The sequence below is a fragment of the Felis catus genome, chromosome B2 (genome assembly GCF_018350175.1).
Source record: "Felis catus isolate Fca126 chromosome B2, F.catus_Fca126_mat1.0, whole genome shotgun sequence".
Taxonomy (NCBI): Eukaryota; Metazoa; Chordata; class Mammalia; order Carnivora; family Felidae; genus Felis; species Felis catus.
This window is the reverse complement of record NC_058372.1, coordinates 122486171-122500699: the sequence shown is the minus strand read 5'-3', so window position 1 is coordinate 122500699 and position 14529 is coordinate 122486171. Positions and strand designations below refer to the sequence as shown.

The 14529-nt window shown below is 41.6% G+C and overlaps 1 protein-coding gene across 5 annotated transcripts in view; it reads right to left on the bottom strand.

Annotated features, from left to right (window-relative positions):
* The window catches only part of PDE7B (phosphodiesterase 7B), a 579566-nt gene that overhangs the window by 6089 nt on the left and 558948 nt on the right, over positions 1-14529 (bottom strand). For all 5 annotated transcript variants that reach the window (XM_045058098.1, XM_019831281.3, XM_045058099.1 and 2 more), the window contains 4 exons: positions 11845-11936; positions 9125-9269; positions 7087-7183; positions 1895-1975 (listed from right to left, as the gene is read on the bottom strand). In XM_045058098.1, the coding sequence (XP_044914033.1) occupies positions 1895-1975; positions 7087-7183; positions 9125-9269; positions 11845-11936 (415 nt within the window). The remainder of the gene's footprint in view (positions 1-1894; positions 1976-7086; positions 7184-9124; positions 9270-11844; positions 11937-14529) is intronic.

Below are 14529 nucleotides of genomic sequence, written 5' to 3'. Positions count from 1 at the left end.
CAAAATCCTTGTCTGGGGGGCTGAAGCCTAGAGCTCCCATTAGGCTCTATCTAGTTGGATTTTTCCAGTTTAGCCTCGTCTATCCCTTCACACCACACCTCCCAACACTGACCCTACAGAGCTGGGAGGTGTGGAACGGAGACAGAGAAAGATTTACATGGGAAGGGTTGTTTTATAATTACCTTCTCTTTCTCTTTATTATTGGTGTGCTAATGTAGCATCCAGGAGATTTTCCTATTCAGCCAATCCCCACCCCATTTTAAAAACAGGTATCTATGGTAACCACATTTTCCTGTGCTGAAAACCAGGACATAGGATCTGACAAAATAAGTGTGTTCTCATGACAACAACAGGGTAGAGTCTCTAAAATCAGGTCTGTCTTGCAAATCCAGGTTGTGTGCTTAACAATGTGAACGCTTTTCACAAAATGTCTTTAACAGGAGCCTGGCAAATTTCTTTCTAGCCAGAGCTTAACAAACGAGGCCGTGGGGTTAGGATTTTGGACAGGGCCTGCTCCTTTCAGATCACATCTGCAAAACCTCCATAATTAAAGCAACCGGAGGAGACTATCTGATCCAAGGGGACCAAGGCTGCGTTTCTGTGGATGCTGATCCCCTCCCCCACTGCCCCAGCAACTCTGTAGCTATGTTATCACCCTGGATTCTTCCCGGGTTTTGTTTTTTATAATGCTCCCACCCTTTCCTTTTTTGGGTGGAAGAATCAATTTAATTGTAAAAACACCATGACAATACTAAGGGCAATTTGGATAAAAAAATGGCTCACCAATAATCCCAAAATTTCAACATATCTATTTTAATATTTGCATATGTCATTCAAATCTTTGTAACCAGATTAATTCGGTTTCTATTTCCTGAAGATGACTTTATGACTCTGTCGTGGATTAGATTTGACTCTTAGTGATTATAGGCATATCATTACTTGACTAACTTGCTCTGGCTTTCTTAATTTTCAGCTTGTTTTTTTCTGATGCCCCATTCCCTTCCAAGTAGAGGCTTTAAGCCTCAAGCCTTGCAGAGGTCTGCAGCACTGTGAATACATTAAGTTCTCTGAGGTCTGTGGGAACTGGCGAAAAACAAGGACTCGTGCATGTGAGGGCTGTAGTTTATGGGTAAAATTTAAAGTGCTGAGTTTGGTTTTAAATGGAAGGAACTTCCAGGAAAAGATCTGCTTTGAATGTAGGTGGAATTGGTGGAGAGCTTTAAGAGCTGATAGACATTCTTACTGGATCAAAAATATTTCCTATGTGCCTAAAATTTCCACAGTTTGACTTGTGTAACGATCTGATGCATAACTTACAGTAATGATTATTTTAGATGCATCAGCATCACAATTTAACAGTTTACTGCAATGGACACTTGAGAATAAGACTGAAAATACATTTTGGAAGTGGGGAGTCAAGAAGCATGGGACCCGGGGCCACAAGGGATGGCATAGCTCACAGAGCATGGGCTCTTGGGATTGCAAAGGGGGTGAAGGGTAGTGAGCCAGACTGGAAGGGTCCTAAAGGTTGATCCTGCCGACTTTCTACTCTTTAAGTCCCAGAGAGAGTGTGAACTAACCTGCTCTTCAGCAGCCAATAGATGATGCTTATTAGTTTCCTTCTACGCTATTTGGTTTTGATTTGAATTTGAACTACAAAGTTAATACAGGCTAGTTAAGGGTCTATAACAAAGCCGTTACCCTATTTTTCATAATTTTTTCCATTGGTAATTACCTAGTAGATTAGTCATGATTAGAGTGTTTATTTGGATTCGGCTCTTCATTAAACCCCCACTTTGGATCTTTCAAAAGCTGTGGGTAGATCTTCTTTTCTTTGTGACTTGGCAGAGATGCCAAAAGTATTTGTTTAAAATTAAAACTGAATTCAACTCACCAATTTGTATACTAGGAATTGAATCTTTCTGTTGATTACATAGTGGACTGATTTCCAGTTCAAATTTCTGTTCAAGGTCACCTAAGAAGAAAGAAGAAGAAATATTGGTAATCTAGAATTTGTAAAAAAAATGAGTTGCTACTTTTAACCCTCTAGTTCAAAGAAGCTATTCTGAGAATTACCATTCACTGCTTTGTTCCCATCAGGAACCGCCCCCCCCCCACTTGCCCTGCCTTGCTCTCGTAGTTTCCATGAAAAGTTAAAATATCAGAGCGCCAATGACCATTTACAATAGGTTCCTTGTAAATAGGTACACTCTGGGACTAGAAAAAACTTTGACCAAGATATACAAAAACAAGGATACAAGTAATGAGCAATTTCCTACATGAAATGGAAGTTCTGGCTTTAAGTAACAGGTTAAGAGAACAGATTTTATGCTGCCCCTGCCTTTCACTCTGCCTGACCTTAGTCTGATTTCCTCTGAACAACCAGGAATAGTAAGTAGTTAGGAGACAGAGAAGAGGGACTAGAAAATCTCATTTGAGGAACATCCTGGTCTGTAGCTACAAAGTTAATCAGAAATAAAGATTTTTTTTTTTAATTTAAATTCATGTTAGTTAAAATATAGGGTAGTGTTGGTTCCAAGAGTCGATTTTATTTTTAGTTATTTAAAAAAAATTTTAATGTTTATTTTATTTTTTTTTTTTAGTGTTTATTTATTTTTGAGACAGAGAGAGACAAAGCATGAACGGGGGAGGGTCAGAGAGAGGGAGACACAGAATCTGAAACAGGCTCCAGGCTCTGAGCTGTCAGCACAGAGCCGGACGCGGGGCTCGAACTCACAGACCGCGAGATCATGACCTGGGCCGAAGTCGGCCACTTAACCGACTGAGCCACCCAGGCACCCCGATTTAATGTTTATTTTTGAGAGAGAGACAGAGAGAGACAGAGTTGAGTGGGGGAGAAGCAGAGAGAGTGGGAGACAGAATCTGAAGTAGGCTCCAGGATCTGAGGTGTCAGCAGAGAGTCTGATGTGACTCGAACTCATGAAATGTGAGATCATGACCTGAACTGAAGTCCAACGCTTAACTTACTGAGCCACCCAGGTACCCCAGGAGTAGATTTTAGTTATTCATCACTTACATACAACACCGGTGCTCATCCCAACAAGTGCCCTCCTAATGCCCATCACCCATTCAGCCCATCCCCTCCTCCGCCTCCCCTCCAGCAACCCTCAGTTTGTTCTCTATATTTAAGAGTCTCTTATGGTTTGTCTCCCTCTCTGCTTTTATCTTATCTTATTTTTCCTTTCCTTCCCCTATGTTCCTCTGTTTCATTTCTTAAAAGTTTCTTATCTTTTATTCTGATTTAGTTTCACCTAATGGAACTAAGCTTTAAAAAAGTATAAAAATCAGACAAATATTTCTTTTTAATGCCTTTGTCAGCTAGAAGACCAAAGAAGAAATGTACCATGTAAAGCTTTATCAGAATACCTTATCAGTCCTGCAGGGGATGAAAAATTATGGGTAATTTTTGCATTGGGAAAACAGTCTGGTTGATCAGTAGAGAAGCTAGTCCTCAGAAACATTAGCTGAGTTCACAGCTGTGAATGTACACCTCTAAACCACAGACAATATAAATGTAACATTTATATCATGCTTACTATGTGCCAGGCACTATCCTAAGCATTTTACATATGTTAATTAATTTAATCCTCATTACAACTTCATTATAATACCCACTTTACAGATGAGGAAATGGAGATGAAAGGAAGTATTTTCACTCAAGTCATATTGCTAGTAAAAGGGGGATTTCAACCTACGAAGTCTGCACCCAATGTGTCTGCACTTAACCATTGAGCTAGAACTTAAAAGATGCCACACATTTGTCACTTGTTCTAAGATTGTAGCCATGCCTCCCGTGGTCCCCTGAGGCCTGGTTATTCTCAAGACTGATGTGAGGAAATCACATGGCTTAACCTGAGGAATTCAGGGACGTGAGATGATAATAGTCTTTTGAGGACAGAGCAGGATGCCATTTAATATTAAAATGAGTTCTAATATTAAAATGGGTTCTACTCCTTTCCTCCATAATTCTGTTAATTATGATTTTTCAGTCAAGCTTGACATTTTAGAGGAATCTTCTTTGATTTCTGCCTTCCATTCTCTTTCCATATTGAGGCGTCAAATCCTGTTTATTCCTTTCTTGGAGTATCTTTTTTCCCTACTTATACTCTGTCTGACTCCAGTCTGACTTATTAATAACTCATTTTTGGCCCCTGGTGTACAGGGGCCTCCACAAATCCTCACATTCTCATTTTCTGTGGATCCAAGTTGTTCTGTGAAGCAGGTCCCCTTTTCAGTGCCTTTGTCCATTTCCACCCCTCCTTATGTAGACCAGCAGTGCCCAAAAGGACTTTCTTTTTAAAAAAAAAAAATTTTTTTCAACGTTTTATTTATTTTTGGGACAGAGAGAGACAGAGCATGAACGGGGGAGGGGCAGAGAGAAAGGGAGACACAGAATCGGAAACAGGCTCCAGGCTCCGAGCCATCAGCCCAGAGCCTGACGCGGGGCTCGAACCCACGGACCACGAGATCGTGACCTGGCTGAAGTCGGACGCTTAACCGACTGCGCCACCCACGCACCCCTCAAAAGGACTTTCTGTAATGACAGAAATGTTCTCTGCACGGCCCACTACAGTTACTTTTTTGCAATTTGATCAATAAAACTAAGAACTAAAATTTGAATTTAATTGTTTAATTAATTTAAATTTTTCTAATCACAAGTGCTTCATGAGTACCCTGTTGGAAAATACAGGACCCTACGCATCCTTCAGTACCCAGTTCAGATACTGCCTTCCTGAGAACCAGATCTTCTCCCGTGACCTCCACCATTAGAGATCACCCAATTAGATCATTTATTCATTAACTTATTCAACATGTACTTGTAAAGCACTGTGTATTTTAGATTCTTTGTTCATCAATGTAGAGAATACAAAGGGGAAATTGCATAACTTCGCTCTTTAAGGACATTTACTTCCTAGTTTTTCGAGGTTATTAAACATTAACTATAATTCTTGTGTCCTTCGTGACTGCCTCAATGGGGCTTTGTAGAGAGGGAAAGTAACAGTTTTGCTAAGGTTTACACAAGGCTGGAAGCAGATATTCAATACAAACTTCTGGGAATCTTGGTGGATTGAGACGATATCAATTCATAGCTACAAAAGGACAGAGATTCCACTTCCTTGAAACACTGAGAGGAGGGGGTCGAATGATGTATAGAATCCTAATCTCTGCTCTCAGAATTTAATGCTGTTTTCCTAATTCATGGGATTTCATCTTCTTTTCTGCTATCTCCTCAACCTTGATTTTAAAGGTTTTCCTTTGCTCAACATCAAGAACCATCAAAGATACTTTGGCCAAGACTATGAGCAATCTGTGGAAACCCAAATCCTAAACTGAGAGCCAGAATCAGATTAATCAAAATGATGTGAATCATGCTTATAGGATTACAAAAATTAATTCAGTATGGAGGATAGGCAGTTTGGATGACCAGAGACTCTGGTCTTTCTCTTTCTAAACAGGCAGAACTTCTGCTCAACCATAAGGCTATTAAATAAAAAGGACCCGACATACCCTCTGCCTGACATGGCAGAGCAAAGTGCATGGTAGCTCACCTTTCGTGGCTAGAGTTACAAATGTTCTAGGTTGTTCCATCTTACAATGCTGCACGTGCATATATTATTAGGACAACACCTGGTTTTGGTGAGATCTTATGGATTACCTTCCTTTGATCCACGTAGTTAATAACTTCACCACGTAGTTAGTAACTTCACTACACCCATTCCATGGGCCTTATTTTTGGCACAAGTGACATGGCCTGTTTCTCAAGTTGCTTATAATCCAAATAGGATGCAAGATAAGCAAATGAAAGGGTTAAACTGCCACAGTGCCAACTGCATGGCTGAGTCAAAACCAAAGGGACACAGTAGAATCTCTTTCCTGTCCCATTGTTTGATTTCCAAACATGAAGATCTTAGCCCTTCTCTCATGTTGCCATTTCAGTATTTTCTATATCATAAAGAAAATACTTATCTAATCTAAACCTCCTGCTCCAATTTCATCATATTTCCTTTGTTTTCTCTCAGAGGAGATTTTATATCATAGGCAACTAGAACTGATCTTTTGACTTCTAACCACTCACACTCAATTGAAATGAAATTACACAGGGTTGTGGGCACTTCACGAGCACTTTTTCTCTGAGTGAAAGAGACAGTGGCCAGAGCCTTCTGGCCCCACATGAACCCAATCCCTTTTGCTTTGTCTTGTGTCTTTGGGACCATCTCAATGTTACTGACACATCTTTTGATGGAAGCTTCTCCAAAAGGCTCACCGTTGCTACTTGACCTCCCCACGGAGCCGGTATGTGGGACACTTCAGGCTTCATTTGTTCTCAGCCTCTCAAACCCGATCCTGTCACTAACATCAGGGCACTGCTGTACCTGAACAAACATCCTGAGCACTGAAACCAGGTCTGAAGAAATCAGGCTGGGTTTAAAGGCCGATATCCCACCCAGTGTCAAGATCCTGTTGGCTAATTCATTGCCTTATTTCTGAATGAGGTTAATGTCTTAAAACTTATACTCTAACTCGGGGCCATTTCTCTTCTCACTGAATATGTTTGAGAGGATGAGTTCAATTCTTGGTCAGCTGTGCTCTGTTTCATTAACTTTATTTAAGAAAGACAGGGGAAGGACTAGAGACAGAGTCTGAGTCCCGTCAGAGTGGAAAACATTGACCCCAAATGGCATTTAGCCTTTAGACTGTGCTAAACTCATTAAAATGAAGGTCAGAGTAAAAATCAAGCTGTCCCTTACATTCTTATATCCACAGAGGAAAGTCATTAAAAAATTACACACATACACACACACGCACATTTATCTCCCATTTTTGCTCATTTTTATCACCTCTCTTTACTACCTGTTTGCACATAGTAAGACATTGTTATTTATTTTTAAGTTATTTCCAAAAAAGGTCTGGATGGTTTGCAAGAGAGTGGAAGAGAAAGGTTACGATAATAAGAGTTGATGAAAGAACAAATGTCATGATAGATTAGCCATTTCCTGTTTTATTAGGATAAATGCCTAAAAGGAAGAGGGGCACTGAAAACTCAGCTGTCAGATCAGTACTAACCTTGCCTGTAGAATTCTTCACAGACCCTTTCACTCCATTGCTTGCTCATCTCCCAAATTCTACAAGGGTTGCAAATGTCAGCACACTTCAAGGCGATCTGAGAAATGACAGGGCAGGGAGAGATGGTCAGAGGATGATCCTTCAGCAGCAAATGTATCCGAAGCCCAAGGGGCTGTCCGACCCGCCAGTGTGCCTCAGGTACCAAGCCCGTGTTTACAGAGTGCCTCTTCAGGAAACAGCACTTACTCACCGCTGCACAAAACCTTCATTCAGAATTCCCACTTTATAGCTATGAGAAGGAGAGAAGAGCCACCGTCCAAGGACACGGAGCTTCCTGGAGGAGGCTTGGGGTGGGTAGGCCAAGGAAAGCCATGGCCTTGCTCCTTCTACTGCCCCACCCTTCATGGGCAAGGAAGCCGCAGGGGCCAGGTCAGGCTCAAGTGAGATCATTTGGACCTCATTCTCACAGTGGCCACATTGACAGACTCCATGTATCGCTTCAATTTATTTGCCCTCCTGTGCCTGTGTCTGTGAGTAAGCAAGCTCATACTGCAGTCCAGGGAGCTAAGTCCTATCAAACCTTGGAGTGTGTTGTTTGCAAAGCTAACTCAAAGCTTACCGCACCCAGGTCTGGATCGGGGAGGCCAGCTTTTGTCAATAATGCTGACCCTAAGAGGCTTACCATGAATTCCCAGAAAAGTAGATTCTCACCCTTCCTCACCAACCACCGAGATGGGCTCCTGGTAGCGTGCCCTGCCCACCAGCAGTGCCTATTTGTTTTGATCTAGTTCCTTGACATCACAGAATCACTGGCATCTGGGAAAGCCCCAATCATATTAACTTACAAATTTGATTGTTCCTTTATTTCCCGGTTAATGGGGAAGCCAGTAACTACTGGAGTAGGAAAGGGGTAGAAGCGTCCTCCAGGTTCTGCCCTTTGGGAATTCATTTACAATTCATTTGCGTCAGCAAGCTTTCCCTTTGAAATGCAAATGTTCGGGCCAAATCTTTCAGCAACTCCCAACTTGGCTGGAGTCAGGAAAACCAGATACCTGGTTGATCGTTGTGACACTCAGGGACTAGAAAGACTAGTTTGGAAAAAAAGAAGGAGGGGGATGTAGTTCTACAGCTGGGAGGGAGGTATTTCCTGGGAAGGATGGGGCACTCTGGACAGCTGCAGGGGGCATCATGAAAGCATGGGACAAAAGAACACTATTCTGTTCAGTCTGCAAGGTGCGGTTCAGTTTCCCTGGCCAAAGTGGGTCTATGTACGTGGATCCAGGGTCCTTCCATCCAGTCTTTTGTGCCAAGAGGAAAGAAGGAAGACGAGAGAAAATGGAAGATCAAGAAAATGGCTGTGGTTTGGACACCAGGTCGGACTTCCAGTTCTGAGGTCCGTTTGTCCTCTTCTTCTCCTGCCGCAAATGGCTTCTCGCCGTGGAAAGAAGCCGAAAGCACTGGGCCTGATACGATTCGGTTCATTCAATTACCCTTAACATAGTTTATTTATTGGTGTCTAAAAATGGCAAGACTAGGTAAACATGTTTGTGAGAATATGAGTTTAGCTAGTAACAGGAAGTAAAGCAGGGTTTGATTAAATAGGTTTTATATGAAGGAACGGCTACTCGTTTTTCAGTTTTTGTTTGTACCATAGTTAACATAATATATCTCTGTGTTACAGAAACAGTATTTCTAAATCTCGCAGGTATGACCGTGGTCAATTTTACATCAAGCCACAAAGTGTTGTAGATTCTTACTACATACAATTCCCCAGCAGGGCTACTTTGTGGGGCACCAGTTACCAGATAAGGAAAAGTGAGATATTATCAACTTACTGACATGAAACCCAGCGTTTGCTTGCTTGGAAACCGCTTAAAAATTTCACGTGTCTCGGAGCTTTCAATAAAGTAGGTCACCGTTCTAACTTCTACCCTGGGGGATACTCCATCTCACATGTGCTAAAATTATGGATCATGTCCCCAAGTGCTTTTACTCAGCAAGGATAAGGGCCTTTGTTGTTGTTGTTGTTGTTGTTTACCTGAAGCATAAAGTGCCTGTCGTGTACATCCTCCAGTCTTAAATCTTCATTGTGGAGGTGAGCTTTCAATCTGGTCAAAAATTCATTCTGCCTATTGATGTCTGTTGCCAAGATCAAGGAGCCCAGCTGCTGTTCAATATCCTGTCTGCATCCACAAGAGGGAAAGAGAAAACACACACACGAAGCAAATACTTTTGAGGTAGGTGATTGATTCTGTCACCATCAGGTGGTTTAGAATCTCATTTCTGCCTTTGATTCTGTTTGTTACTCAGAGTCCAGTCCCTCCGAGCCCAAGGGCCAGTCTGTCCTCCACCGCCACTTCTGTCTTTGGTCAGGAGCTATGCTAGTAACTGTAGAGAGTGATTGAAATCGCGAGTGAACAAAGTTGTGGTAGTTTACACGTTGCCATGGTAACTGTGCGTCTAAAAACTGAATGCATGCCTTAAGTAGGACACAAAAAGACTGACAGAATCACAGAAGTTTAGGTTGTGCTTTTAAAGAGCTGAAGCCAGCTCAAACATTCAGATTTGCATGGAGAGAGAAAGGGCACGATAATTAGTAATAATAAGGAAGACAATAATAATGGCTGATACTACATGGTATGGAAAGATCCATCAATTGAACAAACAGACTGGAGAAAGTTACTGGAACTTCAGAAAGAATAATAGGTAGTTAAGACACTTAAAAACCAATGGGCAAGCAATATGTTAGTCGACAAATGGTATGTAAGGAAAATGAGACATTTTGGAAACATAAGCGAGTTAAAGCTTTACCTCACACATAGAAAGTAATCAATGGAAGACAAGATCCATAGCAATTTTAAAAATTAATCTTTAAAAATTAAGTATATTTAGGTTTGTATATAACACCTTCTGCATATAGCAGTTTATATTAAGTTGATGTCGCTTAAGTTTGAACCCGTTCTTTACTCCTCTGCCCCCCTCCCCCCCCGCCCCCCCGCCAATGTTTTGGGCATATGGGTCATACTTTACATCCTTTTACTTTGTAGAGTGCATTGAGCACACAGAGTTTAATGAATAGGTAGAAGGTAAATGTCTGTAATCACCAGCCAGGTTGAGACCATGAACAAACAGGCAACTGCATGTAAGCACTGGCCACTGTACTTCCCACCACATCCCTTTTCAGACTCTTGCATCACAATTATTCTTCCTACAAAAGTGATTTATAACACTGCATCCCATAAAGACATAAAAATATGGCATTTTATTTGCAATCCATAGGGATGTGTGGAGGATCTCAGGAAATGAGTATAACTGAGCAACCAGCAGGATTAGTGTTGGTATTACAGAAACAAGTCTGGTCCTGCGTTCTTCCTCCTTTTTTCCTTCAGTTTTGTTCTTCCTCGTCCGCCCTCTCTCCTTCTTTCCCTTCTCTTCTTTCTTTAGCTGCCCCTGCCACTTACCTCCTCCTCCTTTCTTCTCTTTCTTACTTGATTTCTTACTCAAGTTTTCAGTTCTTATTTTATTTTATTTTTGAGAGACAGACAGAGGAAGAGTGAGACAGAGAGAGTGAGCACAAGCAAGGGAGGGGCAGAGGGAAGGAGAGACAGAACCCCAAGTCTGATGCAGGGCTCCAACTCAGGGACTGTGAGAGCATCACCTGAGCTGAGATAAAGAGTTGGATGCTCAACTGACTGCGCCTCCCAGGCACCCCAAGGTTTTAGTTCTTTTGCATTTAATTCTTTTGATCTTTGCAAGGACTATAGCAAAAAACACGGGATTCTATTCCGTGCATGAAGATTGGTTTTATTTCATCCCAGGAGGTAAAAAGCTATCAGAACTGAAGTTCTTCCTGCAAATTCCACATTCCTCTGGGTGCTAGGGAACAGCACCAGATAGTATCACAGGGCCGGGAATAAGCAGGAGCCAGAGCATACTGCCTGTTCTATATAGACACAACTTGGCACTTGACTTTAACTTATGCACCCTTCGCAATTCTTCAGAAAGAAGGGTGCAGGGATCTATCTACTCTTTTGACTCTCTTGGGCCCTGTGCATTTAATTCAACAGATCAGAATTAGTGGTGACCTTGGAAGATGTTACAGCAGCTAATTAGGGACCATGTGGAAAATGAGGCAATGGCTTTGGATTTAGTAAGGCTTGGCCTAAATACCTGGGCTAACAAACAGTGGACCAGGAAACTAGTATTTCCCCTTCTGTTTAAAATGCAACAGACATAGGTAAATTAATGGCCAAAACAATGGCTGCGGCCAATTCAGTTACTTAACAAAAGACATTTCAGGACAGAATTTCTGACTTCTATTTTTGCTAAGATTGGCAATTACAAAACAAACTTGATTGAACTAGTGTTAAATCTAGCTTGAGATCTCCTGTGTTCCTGCTTGATAAATATTTATTATTTGGATCTTTATAGGAGGACAATTTTGCTAACATAACAGACAGGGATTTGACAAAGTGGAGCACTGATGCTGAAGAGTGTGAAAGCTGAGAGCTGTTTATTATCCTTTTTCCTGATGTCAGGTCATAGACTATCCAAGGCCCGTTCAAAGCTCAGGGAGAGACGTGGATTCTGGGCTGCTGTAACTGACACTGAGTCTCCTCTGATCGACAACCAAGCGCAGGCAGGAAGCACAGCCGGCTGGCTCCCTGCCATCAGCCCTGGGGTCTCAAGCATGCCCTAGAGAAAGCAGCTTATCTCTAACGTGTGGACATCAGTATGTTTCATCTCTACGCCACTTACGTCATTTCCTTTGGCAAGTGAGCAAGAAGCCTTGATTCTCGAAGCATGCCTATTGTAGATCGCCAGTGGTGATTCTCCAGCACAGACATATTCTAGAAAGAAAGAAAATTAAAGCTATAAATGAGAGAGAAGTCAGATTCTGATCTTTCACACTGAACAGTTTCACCGAGTGTTTTCATTTCAGCCAGTTGATACTTGCTGACAAAGAGGCAGACGAGAAAAGAAACATGAAAGAAAACGACCACAAGGCCTATCATGATGGTGGGATAGTGGCAGGGCTGACCCTTGTGACTCCGTTGGAGGACTGAATGAGAGTCTATTTCTGGTGTCATTCTCTCTTGCCAATGCCCCCATTTTGGGTAGCTCAGTCAGGCAGCACTCAATGTAGACGAAAAAAAGTGAAGCAGGTAAAAATAGGTATTCCTATGTGGAATGGATTCCATGTGGCTATATATATACCAATCCAAGATTATACTATACTACTCAGCTAAACAGAGGCAGGTCCCACAACCTCTACTTTCATCTACCGCACTGACCATCGTTTCTTTCTTTTTAAAAAAATTATTTATTTATTTTGAGAGAGAGAGGGGAGGAGGGGCAGAGAGAGAGAGAGAGAGAAAATCCAAGGCAAGCTCCATGCTGTCAGCCCAGAGACTGATGTGGGGCTCGAACTCACAAAGCATGAGATTGTGACCTGAGCTGAAATCAAGAGTCAGACACGTAACCGACTGAGCCACCCAGATGTCCCCTGACCATTGTTTCTTAATACTGATAAGAACCTTCTGTGTCTGAACCACCTCGGAAGCTGGTGACATACTCAGATTTCTGAGGCCCGGTCAATTCAGTTTTGATTTGGTAGGTTTGTGGTAAGTAATTTGTATGTTAACTCAAGTTTGAAAACCACTGCCATGGAAGCAGTACTATCAATAATCTTCGTGACCAGTATATTGGCATGTAGCCCATTAGGTCTGAGTTTGAATCCACAATTACTTCCTTCTTCAATTATCTTGATATTTCTTCCCTTGTGGGAACCTCTACTATGTTCCATCTCTCTTCTGACTTTATTGTTATCTTACATATGCTGCTGTGTACACATTAGCTAGCTGGTTAAATGATGACTATTTCTTACAATCCATTGTGCTTTATTCTAATAGAATAGAGCTCCTCTAGTCCCTAGGAAATATTTTTGCTCTGTTTTCTTATTTATTTATTCATTCTCCATTTTTTTCATATGGGGTTATAAACTTACACAAAACACAGGAAGATCGATTCACTAAAAATGAGGAGGTATTGCATGATTTTGCCTATCTGAGGTACTCAGAGTCAAATTCATAAAGACAGAAGATAGACACGAGCTGGGGTAATAGGGAGTTATTATGTAATGGGTACAGAGTTTCAGTTTTGCAAGATGAAAAGAATTCTAGAGATGAGGGTGGCAATGCACTTAATGCCATTGAACTGTACACTTAGAAATGGTGGGCCACCTGGGTGGCTCAGTTGACGAAGCACCTGACTCTTGATTTTGGCTCAGGTCACGATCTCATGGTTCGTGGGATCAAGCCCTGCATGGGCTCTTCGTGGACAGCACAGAGCCTTCTTGGGGTTCTCTTCCCCTCTCTCTCTGTCCCTCCCTACCTCTCACTCTCTAAATAAATAAATAAATAAATAAATAAATAAATATTAAAAAATGGTGAAGATGGTGAACTTTGTATTATGTTAATTTTGCCACAATCAAAAAAAAAGTGAGAGGAAAGAATCAAGGAGACTAAACGGAGCCAGGAGACAGATGGGGAAACATTCCATTATCATGCCCACCCCCCACTATACCTGAGTCACCCACACAATGCTCAACTTCTTCAGCAAATGAGAACAGAGAACCATCATGAGTGATAAAGTCTAGGGTCCATTAGGAAAAAGCAAGTTCAAGAAAACGTCAACTGTTCTTGGTTCTAATGCCAGACAATGATTTCTCTCCAGGACTTTGTAGAATGAGCTTCGTGAGGCAGAGTCTTGTATCATCAGGTCCTCTGTATAGGCTGTTCTATTACTCTTGGTTTCTCTCCTTGCCAAGAAGTTACTATTTATTCACCACTTGACTATGTTTGAAGCAGTGATGAGATTTTGTCCCTTTTATCAACTGGTCTATTATCTCCTTTTGGGCACGAGCCACATACAACACAAGAGAATGTTTATTATAAATCACGTGCCAGACTAATTTGTTTTGACTGTAAAGATTTATGAGAGCAAAGAGTGATAGGTTAGTGTGATGTCATCGATGTTCTATATTGCTGTGACATTTAGTTCAGTCACTCATCAGCACTCACTTGCAAGACTAATTCTTGTAGATGTGGCCATGAGTGCCCTCATGTGAGTTTTTCAAGGGGCCAGAAAACTGTAACAAGACCTGATGATAAATGACACCTTATCCCTGTTGAGTGGAAAAAAGAGCGTCTGGAGGATTGCCTTAAGCATTGTTGTTCATGCCTGCCTGATTTTTACATCTTCATTAATAATTTTCCTGAAGACAGGATAAAAGGATACTTGAGAAATTGGCTTGTGAGACCATATTTAGAGATGAGCACCGGGGAAGTGGAAGGGAACTGAGTGAGCCTGGAGGCTGGCACAGAATAAAAGACAATAGAATACATGATTACAGTCACAACTTTTCGTGGAACAGTCGTTATA